Source organism: Tiliqua scincoides, chromosome 4 (assembly GCF_035046505.1).
Source record: "Tiliqua scincoides isolate rTilSci1 chromosome 4, rTilSci1.hap2, whole genome shotgun sequence".
NCBI classification, from domain to species: domain Eukaryota; kingdom Metazoa; phylum Chordata; class Lepidosauria; order Squamata; family Scincidae; genus Tiliqua; species Tiliqua scincoides.
The window spans coordinates 40,092,173-40,108,814 of record NC_089824.1 but is presented as its reverse complement, the minus strand read 5'-3'; the positions used below and the strand labels follow the sequence as shown (position 1 = coordinate 40,108,814).

Sequence of the window (16,642 nt, the reverse complement as noted above, 5' to 3'; positions counted from 1 at the left end):
AATACCAGTTTGTTTGGTTTGCAAAAATAACAGTATTTGATGTGATAAATCTACAATGTCAAGCCAGAAACCAAGACACATCAAAAAACTGGAAAGTCAATAATGCAGTCAAAGCATTACAATTTCTGAAAAGTCACCCCATATTCTCTTAACATTAGCCTTACCAGAACTGACATTTTTCATAGACTCATTTTAGATACATGCAGCAGTCTTTAAAACTATGCTCCTGTCATCAGTTGTATGTACTTAGGTCCCATTGGGAACAATACCACCACAAACACTGGCAACTGTGGTGGGATTACTGTTACTGAATTAAGGGGAATTCATAGAATTTTTTGAGCACTGTAGTTCCTCTAATTTTGGTGGGGATAAGCCTATATATTGAGAATGTACAATATTAAGAGTCTGAGTGCATTTTTTTCCAACACACAGAGGTGTAGCAATATTTTTCATACAGCACCTAAGTTTTAAACCTTTTCATTCTACAAAACTGAGCTCAGCCAAAACGTCTCAACATATCACTCAAAGGAAAAAAAATGTTTCAGGAGTACTTGCACAGCTCTTTTCTTGGTAGGAAAAAAAATAAGGAAAAAATACTTCTTTAAGTTTCTGTAAGAAGAGGGTGGTAATGTATTTAGCTCTTAGTCAAAACAACCATTAAATAATAAAGCCACCCATGTCTCTCCAACTTCACAGCTTTTGTGCATTTCTAGTTAATTTTGAGAAAACAGCAATACAGGCCCTCTCCCCTGTATTAGGCAGAATCACCATAGTATTTCTGCTCTGAAAACAAGAGTCACCAGGAAATAAGGCTATTTAGCATACTATACATTCAAGTCCATTTGCGACTTGTACGTGCCATGGTTCTTATCCAAGGAATCCTGAGAAATGTAGCTCTGTAAATTGGCCAGAAACCCCTAACAATTCTTATCACAGCAAAACTATGTTAATTCCTAAAGTTCTTTGACAGAAACCACAGCTGTCAACCCAGCTTAAAAACAATTTAGACAGTTCATGTAGATGTCCCAGTAGTCCAGAAACAACTTGGCTACTTTCTGTTTTAGCACACCAGCTTATTTACACTATATCAAAAGCTAACTTTGAAACATGAGCATACTGCACTATAACACATGCAAACATAAATGGATTCTTTGGGTCGTGGCCACAGTCTTATTTGCATGTGCGTTAGAGCTTAAGGTAGTTTTCTATATGAAACATGGGTTATCCTGTTCAGTGTGGCACTGATCAGTTTTAATACACATATAGATCATACATTTAGTTTCTTGACCAAATTAAGCAGCACAAACTTAGCAAAATTATATATTTAAAATCATTTATTCATGAAAGTGTGATTTTTATGCTTTATATATAAGCAGTGCACTAAACAAAATATGTATCCCCTGTATGAGAAAAGAAAAAATGATGTTTTAATGGATTAATATATTTGAATGAAACTGAGGCAGCTGTACTTTCAGTTAATTTCCCATATAAAAAATAAACCTTCCCATTTAATTCTAGCATTGCTTAGAATTTGCTTAGAATTTGCTTAGAATTTGCTTATGTGATTATAAATGCAGAAAATGTGAGCATATTTTCAGAATACAAACATTTATAATACAAACTTAATATTTGTGGACTGGGTAAAACTTGTGTGCGTGCAAGCACTGGCTTCAATAACTAAACATTCAAAATTCCTATTCTGTATTTCTTCTATATTGCAAGTCCTTCACTCTTTCAAGTTTATTTCCATCAGACGAAGCAGTAATAATGCACATAAAATAGAAATATGTAAAGAGGGAAAAGTGCAACATTAGTTTCAAGACAAACATTCCATCTTTATGGAGTAAACAATGGCTGCTCCTTAAAAATTAGCACTGGAGATCTGATGAATATGCTTTGAAGTGGATGACAGTTGAAGCCAACTGGTGCAGGAAGATTTGCATCACAAAGTAAAACACGAAATATCTCCCACTTTCAGGGAGTTCAGAAGAAGCTGTCACTGGAAAAAAAAAACTCTTTATGAGACTTCTGCTACAGTTCATTAATCTAACATGCTCAGAAAATGTTAAAAGCCAGCAGTGATCACTAGCTGCTACTTATCAAAATCTTCCTACACAAAACCAATGTTTTATTGGCCTACTGCAGCTTCTGGAAATACTTGTCTACTACCCTTTCTGCAAGGTAAAAGCACGCCATGGTACATTACCAGCTCAGAATGAAATGCAATCATTAGCCAACAAAGCAATGAAGATTTTGCGCCAGCTCAGACTGCCATGCATTACTACATCACTTTTGCTTCAGCTTCTATTTTATACTATACAGCCTTTTCCTTTTCATTCCTTAAATTTACAACTTTGAAGAGATCTCAATATTCATCTGTATTTCAAGACACCTGACAAATCTAAATGAATGCAAAGTGTTTAGATCTAAGGGAATGTCTCTTTATAATTCTGAATGGACCAATATTTGACAAAACACATTACATTTGTCAGGTTTTCTTTTCACATATATCTTAAAAACTTAATAAGGACCTCACATGGACTGGAAATTTAAGACTGCAATGGAATTAAAATTGGGAAAAAAATTATAACCCACATCTACAGCAGATATTCATCTCAGTGCATATCCTAATAACTAATCTACAGGTAACTGAGAGCTAACCTGGGCAGCAGAATGGTTTATTAAAAGCTATTGTCTATCACACACTAGCTGTCATGCAATGAGTAAGGTATAATCTTTGAAATATACAAGATTTAATGACTAAATTTATGTGGCCCAGCCAACAAACATTACATCTGCACAGTAATCTCTTGTATCGTTATCAGCTGTTAACTATTCATGAATGATCCATTGGCTCAGTTGTATTAGTGATTTCTGCATCTTGACTATCCATTTCTTCAGGCTCTTCAACAGAATTTCCTTTTTGCGCTTTTGATCTTGTAGGGAATGAGGCTCCCACAGCATTTGACATGTTACTATCAGTTGTTTCTGCATTAAGATGTCCACTGCCACTTGTTAAAGAATATGATTCAGACAAGCCAGTCTGAGAACTTCTCATTTTAACAGATGAACCTGTTGCCTCCAATTTCCTTTGAGAAAAATCATTTGATGCCGATTGCTCAGCATTCTGATCCCGCAAGTGTCTGTCCATTGAAGCCTGAATTGAAGAAACCATTTCCTGCAATTTTTTTCGTTGTGCCTCAATCAAACTAGGGTCAAGCTGTCTGCCATCTCTCATTGTTCCTACTCCAGGAGCTATCCGTATAAGCTCACTGTTTCCAGATTCACCTGTGTACACAGAAGGCTCAGATTTTGCACAACCAGGACTGAAGTCTGTGCCTGTGCTTTGCTTTCTAGTAGGCAGAGCTTCCCTAGCCTTTTGATGATGCTGTTGACTACCAGCTGCAGTTCCTAAAGAATGGCCTTTTCCTTGAAATGCAGTTACATTGTGAAGTTGCTCTGATTTCTTTTTAACTACTCCACCACTACCAAGTTTAAGGAGTCCATGTGAAGGACTTGCTTCTCTGCTTCTTGAAGCTGCCTCTGCTCGTACTTGACTGAGTGCTTCTTTAACCAGGTCTTCCACATCAGAACCCACAGGGAAGTGCCCAGCAGCATCCACACAAAGTTCTAACCTATCTTCTGCTGCATTGTACACAAAGGTCTTGCCAGGCAAGTGTGGAAAAGTACAGTGCTTACCATCAGTCAGGCCTATAGAAGAGAGGAAAAAAGTATTAAGTGTATACACAGCATCTTATCCATGGTCTTAAAATAACTAGCAATACAATGAAAATATTAACCTCATAAATATAAAGCACTAGTGACGAACAAAAAAAATATTTATCCAGCTAAACATATAGCACCACATGATAAATTACATTACAGAAAGGCAAACACTCTCCAGGACAAAGCTAATTTATCAACTTTCTAAAGACTTTTAGGTACTACTAAGGGAAAATATGATCTAGTTTTTCATTTTCTTTCAGTATCATCTAACTTTCCATATCATCTAACTATGTAAAAACATGCACGATTGCTTGCTTGCTTTCTCACATATGGTTACTATTTCAGCATCAAGTACTGTTTTCTTATAAGTTTACTCTAAACCGGAAGATGTCATACCGTGAACTCTCAATTTAACGGATTTTGGAAATAAAGAACGATGTCTGCTTGTTTTAAAAAGGACTTGAAGGCTTTGGGCATGTGCAATGTCATAAAAGCATTTGGATTTAACAGACTTTCAGCATTAACAATACCCTTTCCCCCATTCGTTCATTAAATCAAGAGTTAACTGTAATAGTGGTCACATCTAGCAGTACTATATAAGTAAGGTGTTTGAAAACAGTGTTATTTACCTTACTCAGCCCATTGCGTTCAGTAAGTGTAATCCTATCTTCTGTGCTGGATGAACACCCCTCTATATAGGTTATTTTATCACACTTGAATAGATGGAAAGGGGATAAGTGGGCCAATTCGGGCAGCAAGTTCAATAACGTACAGGATTATGTGGTAAACAACAGTATGTACCTTCTCTCAAGAGTAATTTCTGGCATTCAGAATACTTAAGTAATTTTCATTGATCTTTAGAATACAATTGTAAAAAACTGCCAATTTAAGTGTGATAAAGTCACCTATGATGTGACCACTATTGCATGTTCTTCTAGTATAGAGCAAACTTGCACAGTTTACTGGCTTATGTGAACCATCTTCAGAGACTGTTTCCTGCAGCAGACATCATGTTATCTTCCAGAGTAGGACTTCCACATACTAATAGTCTTGTGTAAGATTCAGAGTTCTAGCTGGTCAGTAACCATTTTCAAGAAGACCGCCGACAGTATAAAGTACAGCTTCAAAGTTAAGAGGTGGGACATGGAACAGTGGCCCCTAACCTCAAAAACTTCTCTTGAAGGAGATCTAACTAAACAGTTCTGTCCTAGAGGGCTTTTGATAGGAATTAGGAAGTGTGTATGGTGCACTGTGGCTGCCTGATTTAAATCTGGTTGCTGGGGCATTTTGTGCTAAACCAAATCTATTTGATTATACTTTGTAGTTTTAGGTTTTTGTTTTATGAATTGTTAGCTGTCTAAGGTTGAATGGCAGGATACAAATATTTTGAACAAGACAAGTGGGGGGGCTCTAACAAAATGCTGCAATTCATTGTCAATCCTAACATGAATGTTCCTGTAGTAACAGGAATCTGTGTAGGACATATTATATAGGAGTGCCCTGTTCTCCCCCCCCCCCATTTTTGGAGCTCTACGGGGCTCCCTGCACCCCCTCCCCAAGATCCCAGCAGAAGGTGAGGATGTTTAAAAATAGCCCCCCTTTCCCCACAATGGTGTAATCCTGGGGATCACATCATTGCTTTCCCCCTGCCCCAACCCTTAAAGAGAAAAGAACAGGGGTTCTTAGGCTGGTGGGTCGCAACCCACCAGCTAGAGGACCACTGCTGTAACATTATTCAGTGGAAATGTGTTCATCATGGAGAAAGCCACAGAAAAGGTCAACAGATATTTCTTGCAGGACACTTTGCTTGAGTGGATTATTCCTTCTGTTCACAGACACAGCTTGCCTTCATAAAAGCATTATTCTCTAGATCAGTGTTCCTCAAACTGTGGGTCAGGACCCACTAGGTGGGTTGCGAGCCAATTTCAAGTAGGTTTCCATTCATTTCAATATTTTATTTTTAATATATGAGACTTAATGCTACCATGGTATATGGTACTTGGGGAAGTACAGGCCTGTTAAAAGGCCTGTACTTTTAACAAGCTACTATGCATATTCTTTTAACAATGATAGTCAATGGGACTTACTCCTGGGTAAGTCTGGGTAGGATTGCAGCCTAGGATTGTAAAAAAATTTCCTGCTTGATGATGTCAATTCCAGTCATGACATCACTTCTGGTAGGCCTTGACAGATTCTCATTCTTAAATGTGGGTCCTGGTGCTAAATGTGTGAGAACCATTGCTCTAGATACTACCCAGTATGCTGGCAATCAATGGAGTAGTTCTGAACAAAGATGCTCCTTGTTCACTTAGCAAGAGTTTTGGAGTCACTGGCAAAAGCTTCTTCACAATATGTTATCAATTAAATGCAGCAGTGGAATTAGGGTTAGAAATCACTTCTCATGGACAAAAATATGAATAGTTATGCACATTACTTGGCAAAGTTATTTTTTAATCAATATATTTTGTTTATAAATATAAATAAATCTCTTGCACATCAACAGTTTTAGAGTGTGCCAACTGGTTATCAATTCAATTGCTAGTAAATTAATATTTACAAATTTATACCCTGCTTTATCTCCTAATGGGCGTTCAAAGCAGCTAGGCAGGCATCAGACTCTGGAGTTTGTTAATAGAGAACCAAGCAGATACAAATCTATGGGCTTAAATCCAAGAGGCCCAGAGAAGTAACCAATATTACCTTCAAATTTCAGCCTAATGCCACTCTGGAAGGTCCCCTGATCTGCAGCAGCAGTAGCTATGGCAGGTGAGAGGCTAAAGTGCCTTAATACACATGCAGCTCTTTGGATCATGGCCTTCTTTAATGTTTTAAAATTTAAATAAACTTCAAGTTTATTTATATTGCATTCCATTTCTTGACAAGTTCACAATTCATAATTTGTTTGTGATTACAAGCTTCAGAGGCTCTAGATCACATTCTGTACAACTCTGAACATAGTTTAGATTAGAAGCTTGTAATCAGGAACAGTTGCATTCTAACCATGAATGCCTGGGTGCATCAGAATTTGTTCATTCATCAAAAAACCATGCATGTAAAAAACTCAGTTCAGTAAGTCAAAAAACACACAATTCTTGTGCTAATAGTCTCATTGACTTAGAAGTCTTTATATACCTCAACCCCAGCGTCAACTCATTTTAAAAATGAAATTAAAACATTTAATTACATATATTGTTCTCCACTACATATACATATAATCAAAACTTGCTAACTATTTGCAGTAAAAATGAGAGGTTATATAGCAAATAGTAATGCATACCCATTGTTTTCTTCATCATATTGTAGAATACACCGCCCTGCTGGAACAAGTAAGGAAATCCCTTTGCATAAGACCAGACATCTTCTCCTGTGGAACAGAAATAAAAAGTTACAATTTTAAAAAGCAGTGGCAGAGTACAAGTTAGTGCCATTTGATCAATATATAAGTAACAATTTCAGTCCCCAATATGCTACCAGGTTCTCCCAACATGCCATCACAATCTAGGATGAACAGGACCTAAAAAGAGAGACTGTACATGGCTCCTTAGGTGAGAATGGCCTCTTTGAATTTTAATTAAAAAAAATAAAAGCAGCCATTCTACCCAAGGCTACTAGAGAGTACTGTTTTAATTCTAAACTGCCTTGCAAACCACTGTGGGAAAGGTAGGGTCTAAACTATTTTTTAAACAAACTACAGGGAAACCAAGCACATAGAAACAAACTTGCTCCTGAGTGGCTGAAGTAATTTCACATCACCCACGTCAAGAAGCATGTTTAGTCCCAGCCCCAAAGTATTCCTAAGCACACTTAATACTTTCCTCATATAAAAGAGTGATTGCTATTCACTCTTACAGGAATACCCAACTACCATCTTGTGATCACTGCTAAGAATAGAAGGAAGAACAGCCCCTTATCCTGACAATCGTTGGCTGGATTTTCACTGTCTGGGGTCCTGAAGCAGGCTGCACCCCTCAAGGACCTTTGCAATATGCAAGGCTTCTCTCAACATATATCCCACGTGACACAGAGATAGGTATTTTGCTCTTTTATATTCATTAGCTTAATTCTTGTTGCTACCATTAAAAAGTGCATATAAAGTCCAAAAACATTTAACATCTAACATCCAACACTGATTCGTAACAGGTCCAATACTCACCAAATAAGAACCCCATCTCTAGCATCATGAGAAATAAAAGACTGAGATGTCAAGAAAAGTCCATGTAGTGTACAAAGAAAAGGAAGTAAATAATGAAACCCAGATTGGCCTACAGTGTTAGAAGGTAGTGCCTTTAGCATATCCAATAAGAACTGTTTAAGCAGACATGTCATTGGCTTCCCATATCAAATATGCTACAGGCGGTTATCTAAACAGAAGGCCATTTCGCACACTACAAAGTATTATAAAGAGAACATGTGTAAGACTTATTGTCTGCTTCTCCTGTAATGCTGGAAGCAAGACTCACAATCTTCTTGACAGTGATCAGCAAATTCAACAGCACAGCAGCAGCAGGGAAATTGAAAGTATGAGTCACACTTATTAGTTCCATTAAGAACCTGAGGACTTTTAAACACATTACTTGAGGTGGGTTTTTTTCCTTGTTAAAAACACACTGCATTTTGGTGTTTAATAAGATATTTTCTAGAAATTAAAACAGATCACTTTTCCAGTTAGAAATACTATGACTACATCTCTTGACACTATAACACTGACATAGCACACTTTAAAGTGTTTAAAATTAATAAAAAAAAAACTTGGAATGAGAAATTAGAATAAAAACCAAACACTGCTTTCTGCCTTTCAAAACACAAAATCTGCAAAAAAAAAAAAACAATTTTCAAACACCTCTACACATTACAAAGAAGCAGAAGAAATGGATTACGGGAAAAATACCCCACTGATGATGGTTGAGATCTAGATGCTTGGAGGAATCCCTGAAAAACTGGATCTTAAAAACATAAAGGAACTAATTAGGACCTCTTAATGTAACAATGAAAATCTCAAACTAAGTAACACTGAAAAATGTTCTAAGGATAATTAAGTGTACTGTTAACACAAACTCAGTTTTAAATCATTTATAGTATGTTGTATATGCTTTCCAAACACTGCTCAAACAAACAGAAGCCATATCTGTATGAGACAGGCTTCCCAGAAGTAGCCTACATTGCTAAAGAGGTACAAACGTCCATCACTACTCCTCACAGGGGTGCAGAGCAAGGTCGGTCAGGCTTGGTACCACCTGGCTAGGCCCACCTGGCTAGGCCCACTGCAAAATGCTTAGTATTCACGATGGGGCACTGCCCAAGGCGCCATCAGGGAGAGAGCAAGAGCATCATGCAGAGGCCCAGTGCAGAGCTTTGCTCCAGATCAGGGGTGTCCAAACTTTTTGGCAGGAGGCCCACATCATCTCTCTGACACTGTGTCGGGGGCCAGGGGGAAAAAAGAATTAATTTACATTTAAAATTTGAATAAATTTACATAAGTTTACATAAGTGAATATATTAAAGATGAACTTATATGAATGAATGAAGGTCTTGCAATAGCTCAAGGCCTATAAAAGGCCTTGTACAAAGCAAGGCTGGCCTTTCCTTTGCTGCTGCTACTGCATCACAGACATGAAACAGCAAGCAGTGGAGGGAGCCCTCATCCCACAGCTCACGCGAGAGGTCAAACAGTTGCCCTCACGCTGAGAGCAGTTGTGTTGGGCCAGTGCAGGCTCCAACAAATCTCTGGAGGGCCAGAGGCTCATTGGAGACTGGGGGTTCCCTGAGGGCCACATTGAGAGGCCTCAAGGGCCGCAAGTGGCCCCAGGGCCGGGGTTTGGGCACCCCTGCTCCAGATCAACAAGCTAGTGCTAGCGCTGACCACTCACATCATTTGTGTGTTTGTTTAATTTTTAAACTCATTCCCTTTCTATCATGGACTGTGTCTTTCTAACCAAGTCATTTACAATGATGGAGCCCATGAGGACTATAGGATTTTTGCTTCTCAAGCATCATTCTTTCAATGCAATCCTATTCATGTTTTCTTGAAAGTTCAAGAAAGTAAGAAAGGAAGGTCGATTATATGCACTGTATACAATGGGTCTTGCTTTCAGGAAAGTGTGTATTGGTTTGTATCCTTAGAAACATTTGAGCATGCATGAAGCTTTGTTGCACCATCCTCCCACCTTGTGATGAGAAAAAGAGTGACTGGAAGATGCAGATTTTTGTTAAGACATGACCGCGTTTAAGTACATACAATCACTTCTCCTTGAGTTACAGAAGATTCACAATGACAACGTATGAGGAACTTTGTTCTCACAAACTTTGACAGTTTCACTTTTGTTTCTTAGTTCTTTTCTACTCAGTTTCATTTCCCACAGTAGATGAACTGGAAAGCTTTCAAGTTACAAAATTACACCCTGAAATATCTATTTTTAATTATTATTCGGAAAGTTTTATTCACAGTGCCTGGATAGGCAAGGTTAATTTTCAAAAGGTAAGCATTTCACATGATTGCATCAACAAAAATAAAAGTGGTCAAGGCACAACTCAAGATAGTCTTCTGGGAACTTCAGGCCACTCTGCAATGACCTGAGGGGTTTTAGTTGCAGCAAAACAATCTTACACAGAGTAGCTGGATGCCAACCAATACTTTTGATGTCATGCATTCTGCAGAGTTAATGGTAAAGGCTGCAATATACTGATTTGCTTCGTAACACTGCCAATTAATTTGGTTTAAAAGGTTTCTTAAAATATAACTTTCCACAGTTCTGGCTGAGAAGCAGAAAGACATTTAATATATTAAGCATTTCGGCAATACATCCGCATTATGTACATTATCTGACAAACAATTTTTATTTCAAAATGTGCGCATTTGAAGAAGACAATTTCCCTCAAGAAAAGAAATACACCACCAAAATAGTAAATATTCTGTCTGCTTGTCCTATTATGCCTTAAACAAAGGAGGAGCCTTTTAGACAGGAGCAAGATGAAATGTTGTGGTGAATAAGGCAACAAACATTCCAGAACATTATACACTGGTACAGCAGTATACTGTATATAGAGAAGTGAACGTTCAAAAACACAAAATAGCACCTTTCAATAGACACCAGCATTTCTACATAAGGAAGTGAAAGGCCCCATTTATCAAAACAAAGCAAGTAAGGGCATAAGATGAGGTGTGGGAGAAAGAAATAATTGATTTGGAAAAATATCCTTCATGGGAGGGAGACAGGGAGATTTTAGAGAGGAAGAATTCAGAGTGTTCTTTTTAAAAAGGAGGAACTATGCACATGGAGACTTACTCTGAAGGTCATATAAAAATTTGTACTTACCTCACTGTTCATATGAGCTTGTATGGATTTCTGGTTTTACAGAAATCAAGACTGTGGTACATTTCTGACACATGAAGTTTTGAAAATGTACATTAATTTGGTCTTACCCATAAATGTTGCTAGAAGACACAACGAGTACATTTCCTTGTCCATTTGCTCTTGGAGTTCCTTAGAAGCAATTTTACTAGTTACTGCAGCATCATCATGTTTCACAGCATGGGCCGAATGCACCAAAACAGCTTGGCTACTATCCTCCTTTCCTTTGAGGATCTCTACAGTTATTCTATCACCATGCAGCAGAGGAACAGGTTCATTTTCCTGCCCTTCTTTGGGTGGCAGAAGCTCTTTGGGAGGAAAGCCAAAGCGAATACATTGCAAATGGGGGAAAATATTAAATTCTCTAGCTATGCTTTCTTGCAGTTCTAAAAATGTGGTTGTGGACTTCAGGGTAAGCATGGCCTGCCGCCCATCATTTGTTGTTATGCGTATTTTCTTTTCTTTTGTAGACGTTGGCGAATAAGGAGCCTTGGTGGGTGTGGCAGGTGCAGATGATGGCCCATCAGAAACTGCACCAGGGGAGGCAGTTCTAGTCGGCCCTTTGTGCACTTGTTTTAATTTTTCAGTTTTTCGTTTCTGCGTGACAGGTGCCTGTTCTGCAATGTTTTGCTGAATAGTTCTTTCAGTTTTACTCATATTCAGTTCTTCTTTGTGCAAGGTTTTTGTTTTTTGTCCAGTAAGAATAATTTTGGTTGGAAGCTGAGATTCTAGGTCTTCTCCTTGTAGTACATCATCAACTCTTCGGGCATGAGCACCATCAATGTTTACAGGCGTATAGTCATTGGGGTTCTTTTTGGCTGTCTGATGTAGTATTGTATTGACAACTTTCTGAACAAGAATCTCACTACCAAATTCTCCAGGAAAATGCTTGGTAACAAGTTTCATTGCAACATCATACACGTTACTGTTCAGAGATGGGTCACTTTCGTACTGGAACCAGTACACAGACTCTCTGACCACTCTCCCACCCCACTCTAAAGTAATAGGGAAAGCCTCAGGGAGATTGTCATATTCTTTACCTTCCCAGTAATGCTTGAATCCACAACCACATTTGCCACCTGTAGATTTAGTATTAGTTCTGTCCCCATCCAAATACACAACAGAGCCATCGCTTCTGACACGACGCATCAAGGTGCCATGACACCAGTTACAGGCAGTCAAACTACTCAAACTGTAGTCTGGCACAAGAACATCCTTCAAATGATTATATGAACATACCAAACTGTTAAGGGGAAAACTATAATTTTTATCAGGCCTTAGCTGGCCATGAGTACTTTTTGCCAGATTATACAGTTTCCCTCCAGGAGCCAGCCACTCTGGAGGAACATGAAGTTCTGAAAGGGCACCACAAATCAGACACTTGTGAAGACGGTTGTCCATTACTGCTTTTTTAGCAGCTGCTGTGACATCTTCAGGCTGAACTCCTATTACACCAGTCCGTCTATAGAAATATTGATGTACATCAGCTACTAAGCTGGGATGAATACCGTGCTTATCCATAAAAACCTCTTCCATGGCAGCAACCAACCTCATCAAGTATTTATCTTGCAAGCTTCTGTCACCTCCTATCACACAACCACCATCGTCTTCCAATTTGATGTACTTTTTAATAAGGTCCTGAGGTACTCCCCAAGCTTTAGGAAGCAAGTTCATAGGCAATTTAGGCAAAGCAGCACCTTTAATTCCAACCAGAGGAATATAGTGGTTACGTCCAGAACTACTCCAGGCAATGCAGATAGGTTTGTTCAACATGCCGTCTTTCCCCATGCATTTTTCTTCTGGTATCAATCCAGGAAGGAAAGTGGCAGAGTAGTCCCCCGAACTGCGCATTCCGCTCAGGGAATCCAAGAGGACAATGGGCCGGTGCAGCACGTTGGCCAGGCCAAAGATGTGGATATTGCGGAGGCCCATGGGCACGCCCTCGGGGGGCACGAAGGAGGGGTCGCACTCATTGATGATGTCCTCCCACTCGGCCGCATCAATGAAGTCGTGGAAGAGCGCCTTGTAGCGGGCAAGGTTCTCGCTGAAGTGCTTCTTCAGGTTCTCCCGCAGCGCGTGCCAGAAGAGCTCCCTGCCCACCAGCGCCCGGGAGACGGCGTGCACCAGGCAGTGGCCATCACCGTCCACGTGCACAGGGATGAGGCACTCCTGGCTGTTGTTGGCCCTGCGGATGTCCTCGAGGGTGTCGTGCAGGTAGAGAAGGCTGCCAGAGCGGTCCCGGCCGTAGCCCACGGCGTCCACGTGCTCGGGCTCGATGAGGAAGGCGCGGTCGCCCAGCAGGGCACAGTCAAAAACGTCACCCTGGTTCATCTCGGTCAGCAGCTTGGCCTTGCCCGTCTGCTTGTCCATCCCGTAGCGGGCCAGGATGGGGGACAGCAGCTTGCAGTGGTAGTTGGACAGGCCCATCACCTTCACCAGCTCCGCGCTCCTCCGCGGGGGGCCGGCGCCGCTCACCCCCAGCAGGGCGTTGCGCAGCAGGTTGTGCAGCACCAGGTCGGGGTCCGTCACCTCCTCCACGCCCAGGAGCTGCCGCTGCTCGTGGCGCCGCCCGCAGTCCGTGCACTCGACGCTGCCGCCGCTGGGCGGCCCGTGGGCCGGGAAGAACAGCCGCGCCTGGCACTTGGGCTCCGGGCAGGTGCCCGAGAAGATGCGGCGGTCCCGCTTCTTCGAGGCCGGCGCCGCCGCCGGCTGCGGCTCCTGCTGGGGAGGCTGTTGCTGAGGCGGCTGCGACATCGTTCCGCGCCTCCCGCCCGCTCCCCTCACGCCCTCATGCCCCAGCCCGCCTCGGGCACGCCTGACAGAGCTCGCCCTGCTCGCCAAGCTCCGACCAACGCGGAAGCCTCCTCCACCACCGCCTGCCTCCTCACTGCCCCAGCCGTTGCCCGCAACGTAACGGCCTTCCCCTCCCTCCTTCCATGCAGACGGCGCAGGCGCACAAGGCGGGGGCAGCCGGGAATTGTAGTTCTTCTCCTCCCACCCAAGCACCTTGAAATCCAACTCCCCGTGTCATTCTGGAACTACTACCCCCGCCATGCAATGCGGTGCAGAAAACGATGCGAAGAGACGGAGCGGCGTGTTTTCGTGCAAGGGCATCCGGGAAATGTAGTGTTTTTTTCCTGCACTGAATAGAAGAGCGAGGAACAGAGGGTTAGATGGAAAATACATTTCCCAGAAAGTCTTGCGGCCACCTCACGTGGTTGATGTGCTCAATAAAAGGAAAAGGGCTGAGGGGATTTAAAGGGACATGCACAACACACTCCTGTGTATGTTTACCAGGTGAACATGTGCTCTGCGGAGGTTACTCCTTGGTCAGGGTGCACAAGGTCCAACAGTGCATAATGAGTGCGTATTGTCCAATGCCTTGAACATTAAATAATGGGAAGGAGCTAAAAAAATGACCTTTTTGGGAACTAATTTTGGGACCTAACTGTGCTTACCTAATTTTACTCTGACTATTAATTCCATATTGAGGATCAACAATTTGTTAGTAGTGCCCCAGTGTCAACCTTTGTAACAAAAAGTATCTTCCTAAAACTTAGAAAAGATTGCAAACCTAGAACCAGTATTAACACTAACTGAATTGTTTATAAGCAATTGTTAATCAATTGAGTTGGCATCCTTCAGTCTCGGAAGACTGTTAATCAATTATGGGTTCAGCAAGCCATGACTTGTTTGCATAGCGCAATAATAATTGCATAAAGGTAGCAACTTGATACTCTATCCAACTTTACAGTGCCCATGCAGCTGCAACGTAGCACTGAGGTAAGGGAACAAAAGTTACCTTACCTTGAGAAAGCCTCAAGGTGGGTGACTGCCCACCCCACTCCACTGCAGCACACCCTATTGGCATGGCTGCATCTGTGCAGGAAAGTTGGATAGGATTGGGCCCTCAGTTTCCCGTTAGCTTTTTGATTTTCTATAACAAATTGCATTCATTGCTGGCACTTCACATTTTTGGATAAATTCAACCTAATTAGACCTAAATCAACCTAATTAGATGGAAAATTGTAAATAAATAGTTCTCTTAAAATTCTATTACTACAGAAGCAAAGATATTGTGACCGTTTATCCAAGGAGTTTCAGCACATATGCACCTCTGTAACAATGCCATGACTTGACGGCTTCTTTCTCGACTATGACTACCCTCCATGGCTCTACTAGAGTGTGTGTGTGAATGATTTTACTTATTGCTGTTTTACATTGCGCATTTTATTAGAGCTTTGTAAGCTGCCTTGGGCATTTGCTTAAGCATGGAAAGGCAGGATGCAAATTTTTCAAATAAATAAATAAAATACTGTATATGCAAATAAGAACCCATTTTTAAATAGCAAGCTATGTACCATGTATCTGAAAACCCACAAGTATAGTACATTTTGTGTAATGTCCCTGATTTTCAAAAAAAGGCACGGCATATACTTGCCTATAGGTCGAAAAATTTATGCCTAAAAATGAAGCCTGAGATCCTGGGTCGACTTATACCCGGGTCAATGCAGTGAGTGGAGCGGGGTCCTCTGGGAGCTTCTGGGAAGCTTATGAAGGCTCAGCAGCTGTCTGGTGAAGTTGGAGGGGGGCCTGGAAATGGCCTGAGAAGCAGGTGGAGAAAAAGGAGAATTTTTACTAGTAATTATGGTATTCAGAGGCAGACATTGTAGCATCTTCTCCAGACAGGAAGAGAAGTGAAGGCGCTTCTGGGAACTGTAGTCTGTATGGGCTGCTGCTACGGAATGCAGCACATTATCCCACAAAGTCTCCCCACAATTCTCAGAAGCCCCTTTGTCTCCCTTCCAGTTTGGAGAAGAAGGGAAATGCCTCCTTCTTTTGCTGCTGCCTCTGAACATTCCTTGGCAAGTCATTTGCAAAGAATTTCACACACCCCCACCCCCAAGTTTAGGGGTCTGGTTTTTAAAACCCCAGGATGGGATCCTCATTCCCATCTGAAACAAGTCCCAGGCTGCAATGCAGCATTGCTTAAGAATAACACCCATGGAAAGCAGTCTGCTTCTGCTTCTGAGTAAAGAGGGTTGTAACTGTGCACAGCTCAGTCCTTGTTGCTCGTCTCCCTTCTGTGAACTGAACTGCAAACTCCCAATTGCATGTTTTATGTTGCATGTTATATGGAGAGCCTCTGGCTTAACACACCAGGCACCTTAAAGAAGGATTTGACTAATGGTCCTACTATGTTGTTTACAGGCACAACACTTACTCTGACAGTGTTTACACAAATCTTGTGAAGACCAGAATTTTAAAAGTTAATGAACAAAAATGCATCTTATGATCTTCTATTGTATTTTTAATAAATTCAAAACTGTACAGTTTTTAGGTAACAATTATTGGAAGGTTATTTTTCAGGATCTGGCCTCGGGTAAAATAAGACAAAATTATAGTCAGACCCCCCTAAGTTTAACCCCCGACTTATCCGAGGGTCATAGAAAATTCCATGATTTGGGGCTCAAAACCTGCCCTCAACTTATCTGTGAGATTGACTTATAGGCGGGTGTCTGCGGTGAATCCTATGTGCGGAACAATCATTAGAATATCAGCATTGA

At 41.1% G+C, this 16,642-nt stretch overlaps 1 protein-coding gene across 1 annotated transcript; it reads right to left on the bottom strand.

Annotated features, from left to right (window-relative positions):
* Nucleotides 1-1,548: 1,548 nt before the first annotated feature.
* Nucleotides 1,549-13,829, bottom strand: VCPIP1 (valosin containing protein interacting protein 1). Its single transcript, XM_066626051.1, has 3 exons — nt 11,147-13,829; nt 7,004-7,090; nt 1,549-3,711 (listed from the first exon to the last, which is right to left on the bottom strand). The coding sequence occupies exons 1-3, from the start codon at nt 13,827-13,829 to the stop codon at nt 2,837-2,839; spliced, it is 3,645 nt and encodes a 1,214-aa protein (XP_066482148.1). The 3' UTR covers nt 1,549-2,836.
* Between the last annotated feature and the right edge of the window lie 2,813 nt (nt 13,830-16,642).